This window comes from Gossypium arboreum, chromosome 6, assembly GCF_025698485.1.
Source record: "Gossypium arboreum isolate Shixiya-1 chromosome 6, ASM2569848v2, whole genome shotgun sequence".
Taxonomy (NCBI): Eukaryota; Viridiplantae; Streptophyta; class Magnoliopsida; order Malvales; family Malvaceae; genus Gossypium; species Gossypium arboreum.
In genome coordinates, this window is record NC_069075.1 from 37,142,216 (window position 1) to 37,159,008 (window position 16,793).

A 16,793-nucleotide genomic window follows, 5' to 3' on the forward strand; every position below is an offset into this window, starting at 1 on the left:
GGTGAGTCATGAGAAATTGAGTGGTCTGAACTCATGAGTTGAGTCTGAGTTCATGAGATAAGTGGAATATGTAATGTGGGTCCAGGTACTGACTTTGTGTGCAGACCCGTGAGTAGCTCAATGAGCGGGCATTTCATGACAGAACTATAGGGTCCAGGTACTGACTGGGTAAAAAGACCCGTGAGTAGCTCAATTATGTAAGTATTACAAAGTATGAGGTAGCCTTGGCTACTTTTATAGCTCTTAGGAGTAAACTATCCATGTATCCATTGGTATTTCCAAGCATTCAATAGGTAACTCGATGAATGGGTTGGTGATACTTCCAATGAGGTATGTCAGTAGAGAAAATGAACTTGAGTATTTTAAGGGTAATTACAAGTATTTATACTAAACTCTCGAATAAGACCTTAGTATGTAATGAGATGTAACACCGCAAACCCGGCCCAGACGCTATGGCCGAATCTGGTGTGTCACGTTGAAGTGTTTTAACGAAAACCATGTTTTCATTGAAAACCCTTCTTAAAATAAAAGAACATCTTAAAAAATAAATACCTTTCAATCACTTGTTTGAAACATAAGATTTGATGAAAACATGTCACTTAAAAATTTAGTTGCAAAAATGTAGAAAACATACTATAATTTAAGAAATCCATGTTCAACTTCTCGTAATTACAATGAAAATAATAATAATAATTTGAGTAATAATAACATAATGAAAACCTTATTACAATCTGATCTGAACACACTTAAAAAGAAATAAAAACTTCAATGCTTAAAAAAAACCGAGTCCGAATTATCTTGCTAGTCGGCCACCCAAAGTCCCTCCAAACATCGAGCCTTCTATTGAGCATCACCTGAAAATAAAATAAGAGAGGGGGTGAGTTTTTACAAATTCAGTGTGTACAACATTCGAAGAAAAACAAGCATTCAAAGAGAAATCATCAAACATGCAATGCAATCCCATCCAAATTATCCATCCACTACACACCAGCTCCGTCCCCCGTCACAGCATGTGGGGATATAGATATTGACCCACCCAGCCCATACACCAATGGTAGCCCAGTTGCGAAACTACCTTCATTTACATATTGGGCTTTAAAAGCATTCGGTGGATCCACAATTGTCAGGCAACCATGCTATCCTCATATACTTCCTTCGTTCCATAGTTCCCACCCCATATGCAACCTAAGCAGAACATCGCATGTATGCATGTCACATCCATAAAACTTACATTCAACACCTAGAGGTATTTTGGTCATTTTCGCCCTTAGGGGCATTTTAGTAATTTTCCCTTAATTATGGTTTTCACTTACCTTGACCTGTTAACAAGTCCTGCGAGCTAAGATGAATGAATACTATGCACCAGGTAGGATTCCAGAGAAGAGGAGGTGGGTCATTAAGATCGCTTAATTACCAAGCTCTCCCTAGATCCAGTCCTAAACATGCATATACCTGTTGCCACACCTTAACCCTTTGACTCGTCCACAGTCGCAATATATTAATTAAGTCTTATGTAGTTATCATATACTAGGCCCAAAACCCCTTACAACACCCAAACAAATTCACATACCTGTATTTGGCCCATTTAGCCCAATCATATTTATATGGCCCATTAGGCCCAAATCACTTGTATATGGCCCATTAGACCCAAATAACATTTATATGGCCCGTTAGGCCCAGTCACACATATTCATGCTTACAAATTCCTATCACATAGCATCAATATTCAGTTTTTGCCTATTATGGGCCCAACAGCCCATCGGGTCCATTTAGCCCATTCTGGCCAATATGGCCAAATCACAACCCAAGTCCACGGAATCGCCCGTGGGTCTCAAGCAACCTATTGGCCTCCCCCTTATGAGTGTTCACTCACTCGCAAGACTACGTAGCCGAACTTTCGGCTTTTCAGTATTTTAGCTTTTCAGTATTTCGGCATTCGGCATTTCGGCTTTTACCAATTCATATATAGTGTGTGTGTAGTGTATGTACACACCTGGTAAGCAAGTGTGTCGTGATTCCCTTAGTCACCAACCTACAATGATATCACCCTTCCATTAATCGCATGCTTAATACATATTTTACCCAAAAATCGAAACCTCACCTTAACCTTACCTTGAACACCAATCCCTAATAGCTTTTCCTTGATCACGTACTCCCTAGATCTGCATTAATCTTACTCATTAAAACCAAATACTAGGTGACTAGCATCCAACATAATTCGCCCCCTTATCTCACTTAAGACTATTCGGCCAACCTTAGCCAATAAGAGAGGAATACTTACCAAAACCGTAAAACACCTAAGGAGCAATTTGGCAGAGAGCTAAAATCCAACATCCGATACTAATTCCCTACCAATGTTGATTAAAAAGAGTGAGGAACGAACAACGTAATAGATTCTTAGCAAAACCGATTGGAAGAACAAACACTTACACTAGATTCGGTCGAAGAGTATTTGACCCTTGGAAGATTTGAATGGCAACAATTGCTTATTCGGCACCAAAGGAGAGAGGAAGAAGAATCGACTAAACCCAAAAGTGAAACAAAGAAAACGGCACAAGGAAAATAAAAAGGAGAATAAGGGTTTTCGGCTTTTGGAGAAATCGACAGAAATAAAAGGAAGAAAACAAAAAGGTTTTTGGCTTTTAGGGAAGAGGGTTTCTGGCAACAAGGTGAGAAAAAGATTTCGGCATTAGCCTCATACCATTACATTCAGCACCTATTTATAACCCTTATGGCCGAACTCCTCAAGCCCAAGTTCCCATTTTGGCTCCACTTACTCCTCACTTCTTATCTCCTCGTTTTTCTCCCTGATAACCCCTTGATCTTTTCCTCAGATTTCTTTCCTTAACACTTCCATTGGAGTCCATTTCCACGCCACTTCCAACCTTCTAGAAGGCCAAAATTAAACTTCTAAAAACTCTAAGCTAGGATTCGAACCTTGGACCTCCTTGTTAGCTTTTAACACCACTTCCCTACACTCTAAGTGGCGTCACTTAGCCACTCCCCCACAAGGCTTTTTGATGCTATTTTCCCCTATTTTTATTTAAAAGCCCAACTACTCCCAACCCTGGTTCCTTTAATAATTAAATTAAAATTCCTCTGCCACAAAACTCGAACCCAGAACTTCTCCAACAAACCTAGACACTTCAAATTCCTTAAACCCTTAAAGCCAACATGTCTTTTGTCATTTTCTTACTCACTTAAAAATTTTATGAAACCCAAAGCCCAAAGCCCAATTCATCTAGGCCCAAAACTCGGGGCGTTACATGAGATGTAGTAAGATGTATAAAAGAAGTGAAGGGCAAGATAGTAAGCTTAAAATGATACAGCATTTAAGTATGACAAGCCATTGTTTGACGAATGTGTTTCTAATCACACTTATTTGAATATATGTACTTACTAAGCTCTCAGGCTTACCCTCTTTCCTTTCCCTTTTCTTATAGTGTCGCCAACGAATTCGAGAATCATCGACTACGCCGGGGAGGCTAGTCACACTATCCTAGGAGCACTTGGTATAGCTAGTTTTATCATTTTCAATATGGCATGTATAGGAACTCTTGAATTTATTTTGGGGCCAAATGTGTTGGCTTGTTTTAGTATTTGACTCATTTTGTATAAGTTCATGAAAGTGATTAATTTTGAAAGTCATTATACGAATGTAAGATAGTCTTTCATGAATGTAAAATTGTTGGCATGGTTGAATATATGAAACGTATATAGGCCTTAGCTATGGTTGTCGATTGAGAAATCATATTAAGTTAGACTTTGATATGTTGGTTGGTATTAAATTTTGTTTCAGGGTGGCATAGGGCTTGGTAAATAGCCTTATATTGTCCACACGGGTAGGCACACAGGCATGTGTCTAGGCCGTGTGTGACACACGATCAGCCCCATGGGCGTGTTACATGGCCATGTGTCCACTGCACATAAATTTCACAAGTCAGTATGTATGGTAATGAACAAACGAGCAGAGACACGGCTGTGTGTCTCAGCCGTGTTGAGGGCACGGCCTAGCACGTATGTTGATGATATTCTACTTATCACAAACGATGTATGAGAATTGTCATCGGTTAAACTGTGGTTAGCTCAACAGTTTACCATGAAGGACTTGGGTGAAGCTAGTTATATTCTTGGAATTCGAATCATTAGAGATCGAAAGAATAAAACGGTAACTCTATCTCAAGCTTCATACATTGATAAGGTACTGGAAAATTTTGCAATAACCGATGTGAAGCTAGGCTTTTAGCCGACTACATCAAGTTTTCATCTTTCTTTAGATGATTGTCCTAAGACAGCGAAAGAAAGAGAGCATATGAGTAAGGTTCCACATGCTTCAACAGTTGGAAGCCTTATGAATGTGATACCATGCGAATCTATGTCTCAGGCATTGACAAGCTGTAAAGCATATATTAAGGTATCTTAAAATAACAAGGGATTATATGCTTGTGTATTCTGGGGAGGACCTTACTCTTGTTGGATACACAGACTCAGACTTCCAAACTTACAAAGATTCAAGGAAATCAACTACGAGAAATGTATTTGTTCTAGGCCGTGGAGTCATAGTATGGGGAAGTGTAAAACAAACTTGCACTATTAACTCTACTATGGAGGCCGAGTGTAGCTGCTTCTAAGGCAACAAAACAAGCAATATGGTTTCGAAAGTTCTTAATCAAACTTGAAGATTATTCCAGGTATGAAAAAAGGTATAACATTGTATTGTGATAATGGTGTTGTAATAGCAAAAACCAAAGAAATGAGAAGTCACAAGAAGACGAAACACATTGATCGAATGAATCACTTGATATGAGAGGTAGTAGCCGAAGGAATTTTAGTTGTGATGAAAGTAGCTTCTGAAAGTAACCTTGCGGATCCATTTACTAAGACTCTTGTAACTAAGAGTTTTAATAAACACGTCGAGGATATGGGATTGAAAAACATGACACATTTACTTCACTAGGGCAAGTGGGAAATTATTGGGAAATGTGTCCATATTGTAGTAAACATATATTTATTTTCTATTTATTTAAACGATGAATAAATAAGTAAAGTTAATTTCACATTTCACTATTATGTCTTTTGTATTTATGTCTTTTATATTTTGCATGCATAGTAAAATATTGACAAACAAATATTAGCTCATTGGTCATCTAAATTTCAAACTGAAGATAATTGGCATTGTAAAGAACGTTTACATTGCGAGAAAGACAACTTACATTTTGAAATATGGGTCTAAGGCTGGCACAAGGATGGGTTATTTGTAAACATGCATGATTGTAGAAGGTGTGTATAATTTGGCGGATAGTGGTTGCCCATGTAATGTGTTTAAGTTAGTGGAATGTGTCTGTCTGGGTACTGTGTATGACAATTAGCGTATTGTGTCTATGTGAGAGAGTTTCATGAAAAGGTTTGATTTTTTTATGGGTAACGGTACCTATTGATTAACGTTATTCTTGTAAATTATTTTAGTTTATTTTTGGATCTTGCTAATTTCATTTGAACTTACTCCATTAGTTTTCCTTCACAGGCGTTTTGATAGTAGAAAAAGATTTTGTTGAAGGGGACTGCACCAAAGTTGTGGTTGTGAGTGAGCCACTTGTTTATTCTTGTATCATGCATGGGTTAGCTATTTTGGGGCAAATGGCGTATAGATCCGTTTTATAATCAACTTATGTAAATATTATCTTCATTTGTATTATTTATGTTTTAAAGAATGGCCCATTTTCTCTAGATGTATGCACCTAACTTCATGGATTTGTTGTTTATGAATTTATCCTTTATATGCATACGCCACAGCTAGGTTGTGAATGAATAATAGATTGTCTTTCATAATTTCTATGATTTTCTTTAAATTAATGCGTTATAAAATGAAAGAAAAAGAATAGTTTTTAACTAAGAGAAATATTCATAGTTGTTTTTCAAAAAAAAATAAATCTAAGTCAAATTGTAAAGTTGAATCCACCGATAATACCTTAGTCCGTTGGACGGCTTGTCTGGCTGAACGTTATATGCCACATTTCTTAACGGGCTAAGGGGTGTTAGATATACGAGATATCGCACTTGATTTATATATATATTTATTTGCACGATTTTAACTCTAAATGTTCACACGTTTGGAGGCGGCCAGTATGTTACTAATTTTGTTTGTAAAATATTTCCTTACGACATGCTTTCTTGTTGGTCAAGTTTCATTAAACCTTGGTCTGAAAATTCAATTGATTTTATGGGTTTATCTAGGTTTGTGAATGGTACTTTTTTTGCGTTTGATAGGTTTATTAAAAAATATTATGCATTTGATCTTGAAACAATATTTTCTACCTTAATCTTTAACGATGAATTTTTACATAATAATATTAACCTTATTGATTTTTATTATTATGTGAAATTCTTGCCTTATCATTGAAAATTTTTATAGATGACTATGCATATTCAAAGACAGTCACAGGTTATTTTTTACTTGAACACTCATGTAACTTACATTTCTTTGTCTATTGTTAATTATTTGTTTTTGAAGGAGAGGTATTTGATCATACTAATTTGGGAGATCAAAATCATGTATTTGACCCTAGAGATAGTTTTGGTGTATAGGAAAACACAGGTAAATATTTGATTGCCTTTATTGTTATTAATTCAAATCCTTTTTCTTTTTCTACACCTAATGATTCGAGGACGAATCTTCTTGAGAAAGGGGGCAATGATGTGAGTCTCAAGGCCCATGGATGTGATGAGTCTACACTACCTTAGGCTCCAATAACAAGGTCAAAGGCCAAACAAATCAAATCAAGATTTGATCAAAGACAATAAGGATGAATCTTTTTGAGGAATGGAGAATGATACATGCAGAGAAGGAATGAAGTTCATTGAAGTCAATCCAACCAAGCTGCCAATTTTCAAGTTGAAAAGATTAGTCAACTTGCGACGAATTTTTGGATGGGATCCAGAAATTTATGGGTTTACATATCTACATAGTGTTGGAAGAACTATCTATTAACTTCAAAATGCACTTTGAATCACTAGTTTGAGTTCGGGAGCTCAAGTTATAATTGTATTAGTAAAGATTGTGCGAACAGAATTTTTGGACAAAAATATTATGGAAATTACGAGTTTTGGACTTTTTATTCGAGTTTAAATCATATTCGATTCGAGTTTTAGACTTAATTTTTATTATATATGAGCTCAATATTGTATTTATTAATTTTATTAATTTATTATTTATTTATTTCAAATTTGGATAATTTTTAAGTATTTTAAGTTATTTAGGAGTTTTATGTTAAACTTCTTATTTTGATTAATTAAAGTTTCAAGATACTTAAGAGTTTTATTTGAATTTACTTAGCTAACCTATATAAAGGTTTTTCATTGTAAACAATGAATTTATTCATTATTCACTTTGAGTTGATAAAATTCTCTTTGAATTTTTTTTTAAGAATTTCTTTTGAGTTTTCTTTTAAAATAGTTTTAATAATCTTTTTAGATTGCAGCGAGATATGAACAAAACTCGATTCGATTGAAAAATTGAAAAAAATAAATTTTGAGTTATTCGAATTATTCGAGTGAACTCGAATAACTCAATTCAGTTCGAGTTCAAAATGACTTGAATTTCATCATTCAAATAACTCAAATAATTGAATAATGATTGGTATAATTACTATCTTGGTCCTTGTCGACTTTGAAAATAAGCAAATTGATCTTTATTAACAAAATTACAAAATAATTAAAATAATTTTCAAAATTCAAAATATTTATAAAAATTCAAATTTTATATTGTTAAAAATTCTAAAAATATAAAAAGTAAAAATTTTAAAAATTTTCTAAAATAATAATTTTGGGACCTAATTAATGATTCAAATGTATCATGCTCAAGTATCTTTTTTTTTTTTTTGCTTTGAAAATTTTTCAAATATATATGGTTTTAAGTTTGTGTGCTCTAACATGGAATTAGTCATCTTGTAACAATATTTTTATTTGACATATTTAAACTTTTTAATTTAACTCGAATTAGTTTCACTCGATTCGAAAAATTTTTGAATTGAGTTAGAATGATAAAATAGGACTTGTGAACTCGATTAACTTGAATTTTTTTTACTCGATTCGATTGAACGCTCACCCCTAATTGTGAGGATCATCTTCAAGTTTTTTCTTGCCAAATTTTTTGTTTTGGAGGAAAAATTAGAGCCGTTTAAAGAGCATTGTGAATTCATCTTCCAATACTACTTAAAACTTCTACCCATCATCTTAATTATTCTATGTTCTGTATTTTCATTTTATTCTATTTTTCCCTGTTTAATTATTCAAATCTTTAATTTATTTAATTTTTATCTTAATTATCTATTCCTTTAATATTTTTAGATCTAACTTGAATTTGTATATGTTTCAAGTTGAATCAAACTCTGAGTTTTTCATTCGTCTAGGACCCTGGACCAAATCTATGACTTAAACAAACTTATGATCCTCTTCCGCACACGCCCATCTATATGAACATTTATCGAAAAAAATCATTCCACAAGCTTGGTAGACTGTTGTTCATTCGCATCAATTTTTTTTAATTAGAATTAGTTGAAAATAACTTTTTTTATTTACCAGGTAACTATTTACAACACATATTTAGCTGGAAGTAACTGTTTTCGATAGAATTTTTAGCTGAACAGCTCGAATCTTTTCAGTTTTAAGCCTCTGGTTTGGGCAACTTAGGCTTTGTTTTGTGCAAAGGGTTTAGCCACCTTTGTGCCCTCTAGTATTCGAGAGATTGGTGTGAGCTAATATATAACCACTCTATTTTTGTGGTCTGGGGAGCTCCCAATTCACTCTATTGCAAACAATGGGTATCAATGCATTAGCTAGAGTCGTGAAGGGCTTTAATTTCCGGAGTTTTGTTTTAGGGTCACTTTTGAATTCTTTTCCGGGATTTACAAAGTTGGTTCCCATTCCACATGGCTAGTCCGTGGTCATGCGTGCATACCTAATCCTTTTCATGTGTTAACTCTTGAGTTTCAATTGTTTATTTTGTTGTTAAAGGTTTTTAAAGCCTTATGCTATGTGGGCTTCAGGCATTTGTTGTTATGTTATTTTACATCAACGGAAATTTATTTCGCACAGAAAATTTGGGACAGTCAACTCTTCGTGGACCTTATCTAGTATGTAGGTGGATTGGGTGCCGTCAGATTTTGACGGTAAGTTACCGACTTATTCTGGCATTTAAACTCGAAGTCAACATTTCTGATTTGTCTTCAAATAATATGTTACTAACGTGCGTGCACTAAATTTTTGTACGGTGATGTCCAGGTAGATGATGATGCCCCCATGGAAGAGAGTTAAAGGCATGGGCCTACGCCTTGATCAAGGTATCAGGACTCGGTTTTGCTGGCTGTTTGGCCCAATACATTGTTTCCTCACCAGCTTATTACAGGGTTGTGCTTCAAGAAACATGACAATCTCCATGTCTGCAGTGGGGGTTGGTCAGACTCAGCCGTGGAAATATACAATAGAACAGCTTAGGTTTTAGAATAGAAAACCATCAGAAAGCTTAATACTTGCAGTTTAAGATAAACTCCAAGTGCTTTAATAAAATATTTACAAAAATTTTCAGTTTTAGGTCATAACGCTAGATTCATAGAATCAAAATAAACAATCACTTCACCAACTGTAGGCATCTTCTTGCAGCAGCATATTCATCAGTATAGAAGTCGAGACTCAAAACATAGTCTTGATTTTAATAACACCACCACCTTGAAAGTCCGCCAACAGCTTGAAAGCTTACCACAAAAATGAAACATTTTTCCAACCAACCACTCTTCAAGTTGTATGAAACCTCTTTATCCACAGCAAAGGCACCGTGGAATCTAATGCTTCCAGGTTTTCAACTTGATTGTAAAACGCTCTATTTCCCTGTCTATGGAACTCATTTGTGGATCTGCCTTTCACGACTAGTCTACAATGCAATATCTAAAACCATATCTCTGACAGCATAGAGATTGCTTACTTCAGTATAATTGCTTCCAACTGTGTCCGTCACCGACGAAGGCTTTGGGTGAAACTCTTCCCTAACACAAGGTAAAATCGCTCCAGGCGCCAATGATGAGGTTGCTTGTACCACGTCTTCTTCCTTGCTAGCATCATGTCTTCCCTCAGTCAAGGAGAAACCAAAAAGTCTGCAGCTACTTTTACAGGAGGAATCTAATTCTTGACTAGTCCTGAATACTGGTTGAGCTGCTAGAGGTGGAGCAAAACCAAGTTGAACAGAACCAATAGAATGACCGAATAAATCTGTGCTTCCAAGATCCCTCGCACGGGAATCATGTTCACTGGATGAAGATGGAAATAGCTTTCCCTTGTATATTTCAGGTGCATGAAAAGAACTTTGTTTGTTAACTCCCTGTTCCCTTTTTTGGTTATTAGAATTATAAATAGGACTGAAATTCAGAATTGGATTGCTCACTTGTAGGAACGTTAACACTGAAGATGGTGAGGACGTTTGTGTAGATGGTGCAGATGGTCGTGTACGACTATGAGTATTATACCTCTGCATCAAGGAAGACCATCCACTTCTAGTTCCCGACAGCTGACCAACATCAGCGAGACCAAAAGCGTCATTTTCTTGAGTTTCATCTGCAGTTGAACCATTTCTATATGGAGGGGACACAAAAATTTCTTGACCTTGCAAGACCTTATGGAATCGGAAAGATTCCCCAAAGCCTACACTTTTACGGGAAATATCAGGACTCACCAGTGAGTCTCTACCAATATTTCCTATTGCAGAAAAATCAGAACCAATAGAACCAGGAATGCAACGCCTTATTTCAGACCAATGCATATTCGGACTATCAGAACCATCATAAAGAGAGTTAAAACCCAGATTTTCTTGAACTTGCAATACCTGGGACCACAAAGACTCCCCAAAGTCTGATGCTCTAATTCCATCTGTTAAAAGAACGGACTATGTCAAATACTATCGTTTGACACAAAAGAGAGTATTAGTTATGCAGAAAAACCTACCAGGAACCATAAATTCAGAATTTCCTGAAGGAAATCCAACTCGGTTCCTTTTTGAACCAGGAGAGATCAAGCTGTTAGAACCGGAAACTGAACCAGATGGCTCAATTTCCCAGGGAGAAACCCTACTATGCCTGTTGGCATCAATATCATCCCACCTTACCTACAAAAAATGAGCCAGAACTTTTAAATTGTCCCTAGCCAGAAAGAAATATTAGATTGACTCTAGTAAATTTCTGATAAAAATCATAAACTAATGAGACTTTCAACATATTTTCTAACAGGGATGACAAAGCACCAAGACCATGTCTAAGCAATCCAAAACAATCATGCTAAGATCCACAAGTTGAGAAACTCAACATCATATTTCAGTTTGAGAAGTCAAAGGACCTTCCATATGTACTTCCCTAGGTACATAGTGTTTTAGTAGTTATAACGATTACTTCCTAGAAACAGCAAGGCAGGAACTATTATACAACAAAAGATTTACCAACTTAACTTCCAAGGATGGATAGAGACGAGGGTTAAAAAAGTAACAGGAATGATTAAGAGTTATGCATAATTACTGTGGCAAAGGGTTAACAGATAAACCCTTTTTTCTACTAATAACCTGACAGTTAGGTGTCAACAGGAACATTATTCTGACAATAGTATACGCTTACGACCAAAAGACACTCAAATTAGAAACTTGTACGATACTATATCATATATAAGCAAGTGCTGCTATACCATCAGGCATCTCCATTTTGAACCAGGCCATTGAACAGGATTTATATCACTAATTCCAGTTATTACTCCTGAGTGTCTGCAAGAAAAATCAATTAAGGCCTTCACCACATGGTAGAGTAGGTCTTTGCTCTCCTCTTTAGGCTGAAAATCAAATAATTTGAACTCAAGAGTTGGAGATTCAATAAGGTTGTACCTTCTTTCTGCTGCATCTTCAGCTTCAAATTGCATTTTGAACCTCATTCCAATAGAAAATGAGGGATCAAGACACTTCCAGAATTTATGCACGGGTATTATGAAGTCCGATGAACTGGCCCTAGTACATCATCGAAAATCTTAGCTTTAAGATCACATCGAGAAAGTGACAGTAGAGGAGGATCCCAAGAATAACTAAAATATACAAATTAAAGAAAACAAGAAGCTTAAGAGTACATTATGCACGCATTCCTCACAAAGAACTAACCACCAATGAGATATAGGACAAATGGCAATTAACATGAGAATCAAGAGTTAAGCCTATGGAGATTTTCTAAAAATAATATCAACTTGTATATAGAACACTATATATCTAAACTAAAGATGATTTCTCAAAACTTCTGCATCATGCATAAATTATTTTGGGATACTAAGAGGATATACAAATAATATACAGTGTGATTCAGGCTTTAAGTGAACAGAATCTTGAGAAAACAAGTGAAAATGCGAGCCCCATGAGCCACTTCAAGGTTTAGACCAAGTTTTTATGAGCATATCAAAGTACACATAAGCTGCATAAAAATATAAGCAATAAATTTAATAAATTTAAACATAGTATATGTATCATTCTCTCATTTCAAATCCTTTTACCTCCACAAGGCCAGAGCATAGCACAAAAAGGAAAAAGAATCTAAAAGTTCACTTGGAAGTTTCAAATTGCGTCCTCAGAATATAGCTTGTAAAGTATCTAAATAGGGCAGTGGCATACCTTGGATTGTAGTAAATGCTGAATACACTTTTCATAGAAATAGCATGAACCACATCTGCAAAATTGCTGCAATTCAACTGCTGGCTGCAAGATGATGGAAAAGAAGAGCCATCTTTAATTTGAGCAGCTCTTCGGATTCCAAGCCTCAGTTCTCCACCTTCACCCCTGCCATGGACACCATATAAGAACTCCTGTAGGATATTAGTTAGAACTTCACATAGGGAATATTTGTAACCTCAGAAAAAGCACCGCATCTCCAGAGACAAGCTTCTTCTTATTTACAAATGCACTCCATCCGGAAGTCAGCAAATGTCTCCGTGGTTGACCTACTCAAACCAAAACTATATTTAACAGCAAATAGAGAAATGAACAGCTAATCAAGGCTCTGACCTACATGCCTTTGTTCTGAGAATGGAAATCCATAATGTGGAACTTTGCGTTAAAATGCACCCGATAACTAGTGCATACCCCTATAGATGTGTCGAAATCTCCATTCAGAACCATGCAGGTCTTTCGCAACAAGCTCTTGTGAGGGCCTTTGCTGATTATAGTCCTACAATACCAATCTAGTTAAACTCAAAAAGATACACTGAAGATTGCTTTACAAAAACATAATGAACTGTTGTAAATATACATTGAAATAAGCAATGAAAAGTTAAAGACAATACAAGGAGAAAGTGCAAGAAAATTACCAAGGGAGGAAAGCAGTCCTCGGCAGCTCGACGAGGAACAGAGAAGCCACCATGCGTGCTGGTATCGGAAGCGGTTAGTGTCTTGCAGAACATATGGGGCGTGGTTGACTTGATATTGGTTTCAGTATCCTCCTCTTCACCATCTGCCTCAGTCTTCCCTCCCTCCAACTTCTGCTCAGATTGCTACAAAAGGCATAATTTAGTAATTTACACAAAAAAAATTGAGTTAACAAGAGAAAAATGGCACCTTGAAAATGAAACGAGAAGCAACAAGCACATCAAACCAACAAAATGACACCAAATGTAAGAATTAAGTTCAACTGATCTTTGGACAATATTTCTAATTCAGAATAACGGTATTGCCTATGGACCAAACTGAATATAATTTTCTGTTCATACTACTTTTATAAGCAACCATTAACCAAGCAAAACAAGGAGCTAGAATAAAACCCACCTCCGTTTCAGGAACCAATGAAACTTGGGCGTAAACCTCATCTGTGGCACCCTCAGCCTGCCAACAAGAACAAACATTTCATTGCAAATCCACATTCTAAGAATAACAACTGCACCACTGTCCTTTGTCCCCTATCATTGTCGGGGAAAACAAATCAAGTAAAAAATAAAATCAATTCCAAATACTCGAAACACTCGATTTCACATGATAAAACCAATTTCACAAAGTCAATTCTCTGGAATACTACATCAAATCCAGACGCAATCACCCTCCCTCCCCCCCCCCCCCAAAAAAAAAAATATGGAAGAACCAAACCCATAAAAGCACAAAAAAAAATACGGACTTTAAAGCTCTCCCCTTCGAAATAGTCCTCGAGAATACAAACTCAGAAAAAGGAAAATTTTCCCACAACCCCAAACCTCGACAACGCATTCATTAGACAAAGATAATATATAGAACACACAAGATGGAGTGACAGTTTATAAAACACATGTATAGATAGCTTACATGGAGCTTGACATCAACAACCAGACAAAACACGTGGGGAGGGAGATCATAAGCTGCAGCTACACCGGAAAAATCGGAAACTTGTTCCAAGTGGCCTTGAGGGAAGTACACCACTACATTTCCTCTCTTTGGCAAAGATATAAGTGGACCAGCACACGCATGCCAAAGTTCTAAACAAACAGAAGAACCAGAACCAGGGGCACTTAACACGGAAGCTGAAGATGAAGATGGAGACAAAGAACCAGATAATGGCGTTTCATCGTCTTCCGTAGAGTTCAGATCGATTAATCCCCCCATTGGTATTTAAAAATATAAGCTTAGAAAGAAATGATTTTCCTGGAAAAGGTAAGTAGCGAGATATGAAGAAGAGGGTTTTTCATGACTGCATTTTCAGAGCTTAGAAAGAAATGGGTTTTTGGCATTGCAAAAAGAACAGAGAAATTAAGTCAAGACCTCAAAAAACACAAATTTTTTTTTTTAAAGAGAGGGGTGATGGGTTTTAGTCTATTTTGTCTAACAAATCAAATCAAGCCTCTTTATTACCTTTAATTAATTAGGAAATTACAATTAAAACACACACACACACAAAAAAAAAAAAAACTTCAGTATCTATAATAAATAGATATAGTAAAGGTGTTTGTATATACATATATATTTGGTGGTGGGGTGGTTCTTGACTGCAAGGTAAGCAGTAGCAGTGCTGCATGACTGCAACTACTGCTGCTGCAAATGCTGCCACTGGTGAGAGTGATGTGTGGCAGGAAGGGTGAAAGAAAGAGCTTTTATTAAGTGGGGTTTTAACTTTGTTTTAGAGTTTTAATTGTGTATAATTTTAAAATATAAAAATGAAAGCTGAGTGTGTTGCAGTACGGCTCCCTGTATTTCCGGGCGGATGTCCATTCTGTCACCTTCTACTCGCCCAAATCTCACTCATCTCTATCCCCATTAAACCTCCCTTTTTGAGGTACTTCTTTGGGATAGAATTGCAAATATTTTTAATATTTAAATGTTACAGCTTCAAATAATTAACATTTTAATATTTTGAGATCATAATTATACAGTAACATTAAAGCGATAAACTTTTTCCAACTTCAAACTATAAATCATGGATTTGTCCAACTTGCCAAGTTGCAATAACCATATATTTATATATTAATGATAAAGGATTACAGTATCGATCGCCTCTTCTATGATTCTTGCTTGGCCATAAGTATTGACTTTGATGCAGAGTCTTGTAGGCCATTATGGTGGTTTGTTTTCTTGAATAAAAAGCAATGAGAGATGCAGGTAATTATGGCTGACCAATATGGGATTTTGTGTATTAATCATGAAAGGAATTCCCTTCATACGTAGCTATTCTCTGTTATATATATATATATAAAACTAGTCTATGCGTCAATTTAAGACCCAATGTTAAGGTGCAAACATTAAGTTGAAACTTCAATTTTAGGAAATTTAATACAATAATATTAAAAATAATTAATTTTAAAAATAGTGTAAATTCTAAATTAATTATGAAAATAATATATTTATTGTAGTTAAAGGTGGTGTCGCGTCAGGTACAAGGGATACCACCTAAAATATAAATTATTTATTATAAAATAAGTAAATAAAATGGGTTTTGCGTCAGTTAAGGCACCTAAACTTTCCTCATATTTTAATAAAATGTTGATTACCAACAGAGTTAAATGATATTTTTAATTTTTATTTATAATATGATGTATTGTATATAATATTTATATTGGATTTATCATTATTTATATTTTAATATTTGAAATATAGATAATATATTTAAATTAAATTTTATAAATAATTAATATTAATTATTTAAATATATTTAAAATTTATATTTTATATCAAAATATTAATAATGAAATATTTTTATACCTTTACTAAAATATAATAATATTAAAGAAATTAAACTTTATTTTTTAAATATATATTTTATTTCACAATATCGTGTGTAAAATAAAAATTTTATTTCTCTAAAATATTCTTTTACAACAATACTAAACATTTAACTCTTAAATTAAATTTTTAAAAGTATTTTTAAATAAAAAAAAACTTAACCATTAGTCTCTACCCTTAATTGCAAACAAACACGGAAAAAAATTGTAATAGTAGACAAAAACACTGTTGTTAGGCTGCATAACAACTCCAACCAATATAAAATAAATAAATGGTAAATTTGTCCAAATTTTCATATTACGCTTAGATAATTTAATTTAAGGGATAAGTTGTATTGAGATTATACTTTATATTTAAATACAGTAACATGATATGGGATTGTGAGATTATGGGGTACCTAAAATATTTTGAATCCAAACAATACCATTTTATTCGGAATGCATAAAATAAGAAAGAAGCTCTTTAGTTTAAGGCTTAAATGCAAAATCACTTCTCAAACTATACAACTTTTCCTATTTATGTAAAAAAAATTTTTGAGGGGTTAAAAGTAGTATCT

At 34.9% G+C, this 16,793-nt stretch overlaps 1 protein-coding gene across 6 annotated transcripts; it reads right to left on the reverse strand.

The window, feature by feature from the left end:
- Window positions 1-9,493: 9,493 nt before the first annotated feature.
- On the reverse strand, window positions 9,494-15,345 carry LOC108484053 (auxin response factor 3-like). Of its 6 annotated transcripts, XM_017787677.2 has the most exons (11): window positions 14,330-15,341; window positions 13,823-13,879; window positions 13,369-13,551; window positions 13,145-13,229; window positions 12,912-13,002; window positions 12,677-12,841; window positions 11,909-12,028; window positions 11,716-11,791; window positions 10,990-11,149; window positions 10,433-10,914; window positions 9,494-10,324 (listed from the first exon to the last, which is right to left on the reverse strand). In XM_017787677.2, exons 1-11 carry the CDS (start codon window positions 14,624-14,626, stop codon window positions 9,926-9,928), a joined length of 2,115 nt encoding a protein of 704 aa, XP_017643166.1. In that variant the 5' UTR covers window positions 14,627-15,341; the 3' UTR covers window positions 9,494-9,925. The 6 variants fall into 6 exon arrangements, with proteins under 6 accessions (XP_017643166.1, XP_017643165.1, XP_052886119.1 ...); XM_017787676.2 differs by having other exon boundaries at window positions 9,494-10,914; window positions 13,369-13,539; window positions 14,330-15,343; XM_053030159.1 differs by having other exon boundaries at window positions 11,716-12,028; window positions 14,330-15,342.
- Between the last annotated feature and the right edge of the window lie 1,448 nt (window positions 15,346-16,793).

Coding starts and splice junctions, on each gene's coding strand:
- LOC108484053 (XM_053030157.1), bottom strand. CDS start 14,626: ATGGGGGGATTAATCGATCTGAACTCTACGGAAGACGATGAAACGCCA. Junction 13,880..14,329: donor TTGTTGATGTCAAGCTCCAT/GTAAGCTATCTA, acceptor TCTTGTTGGCAG/GCTGAGGGTGCCACAGATGA. Junction 12,029..12,676: donor AGCATTTACTACAATCCAAG/GTATGCCACTGC, acceptor ATGATGTACTAG/GGCCAGTTCATCGGACTTCA.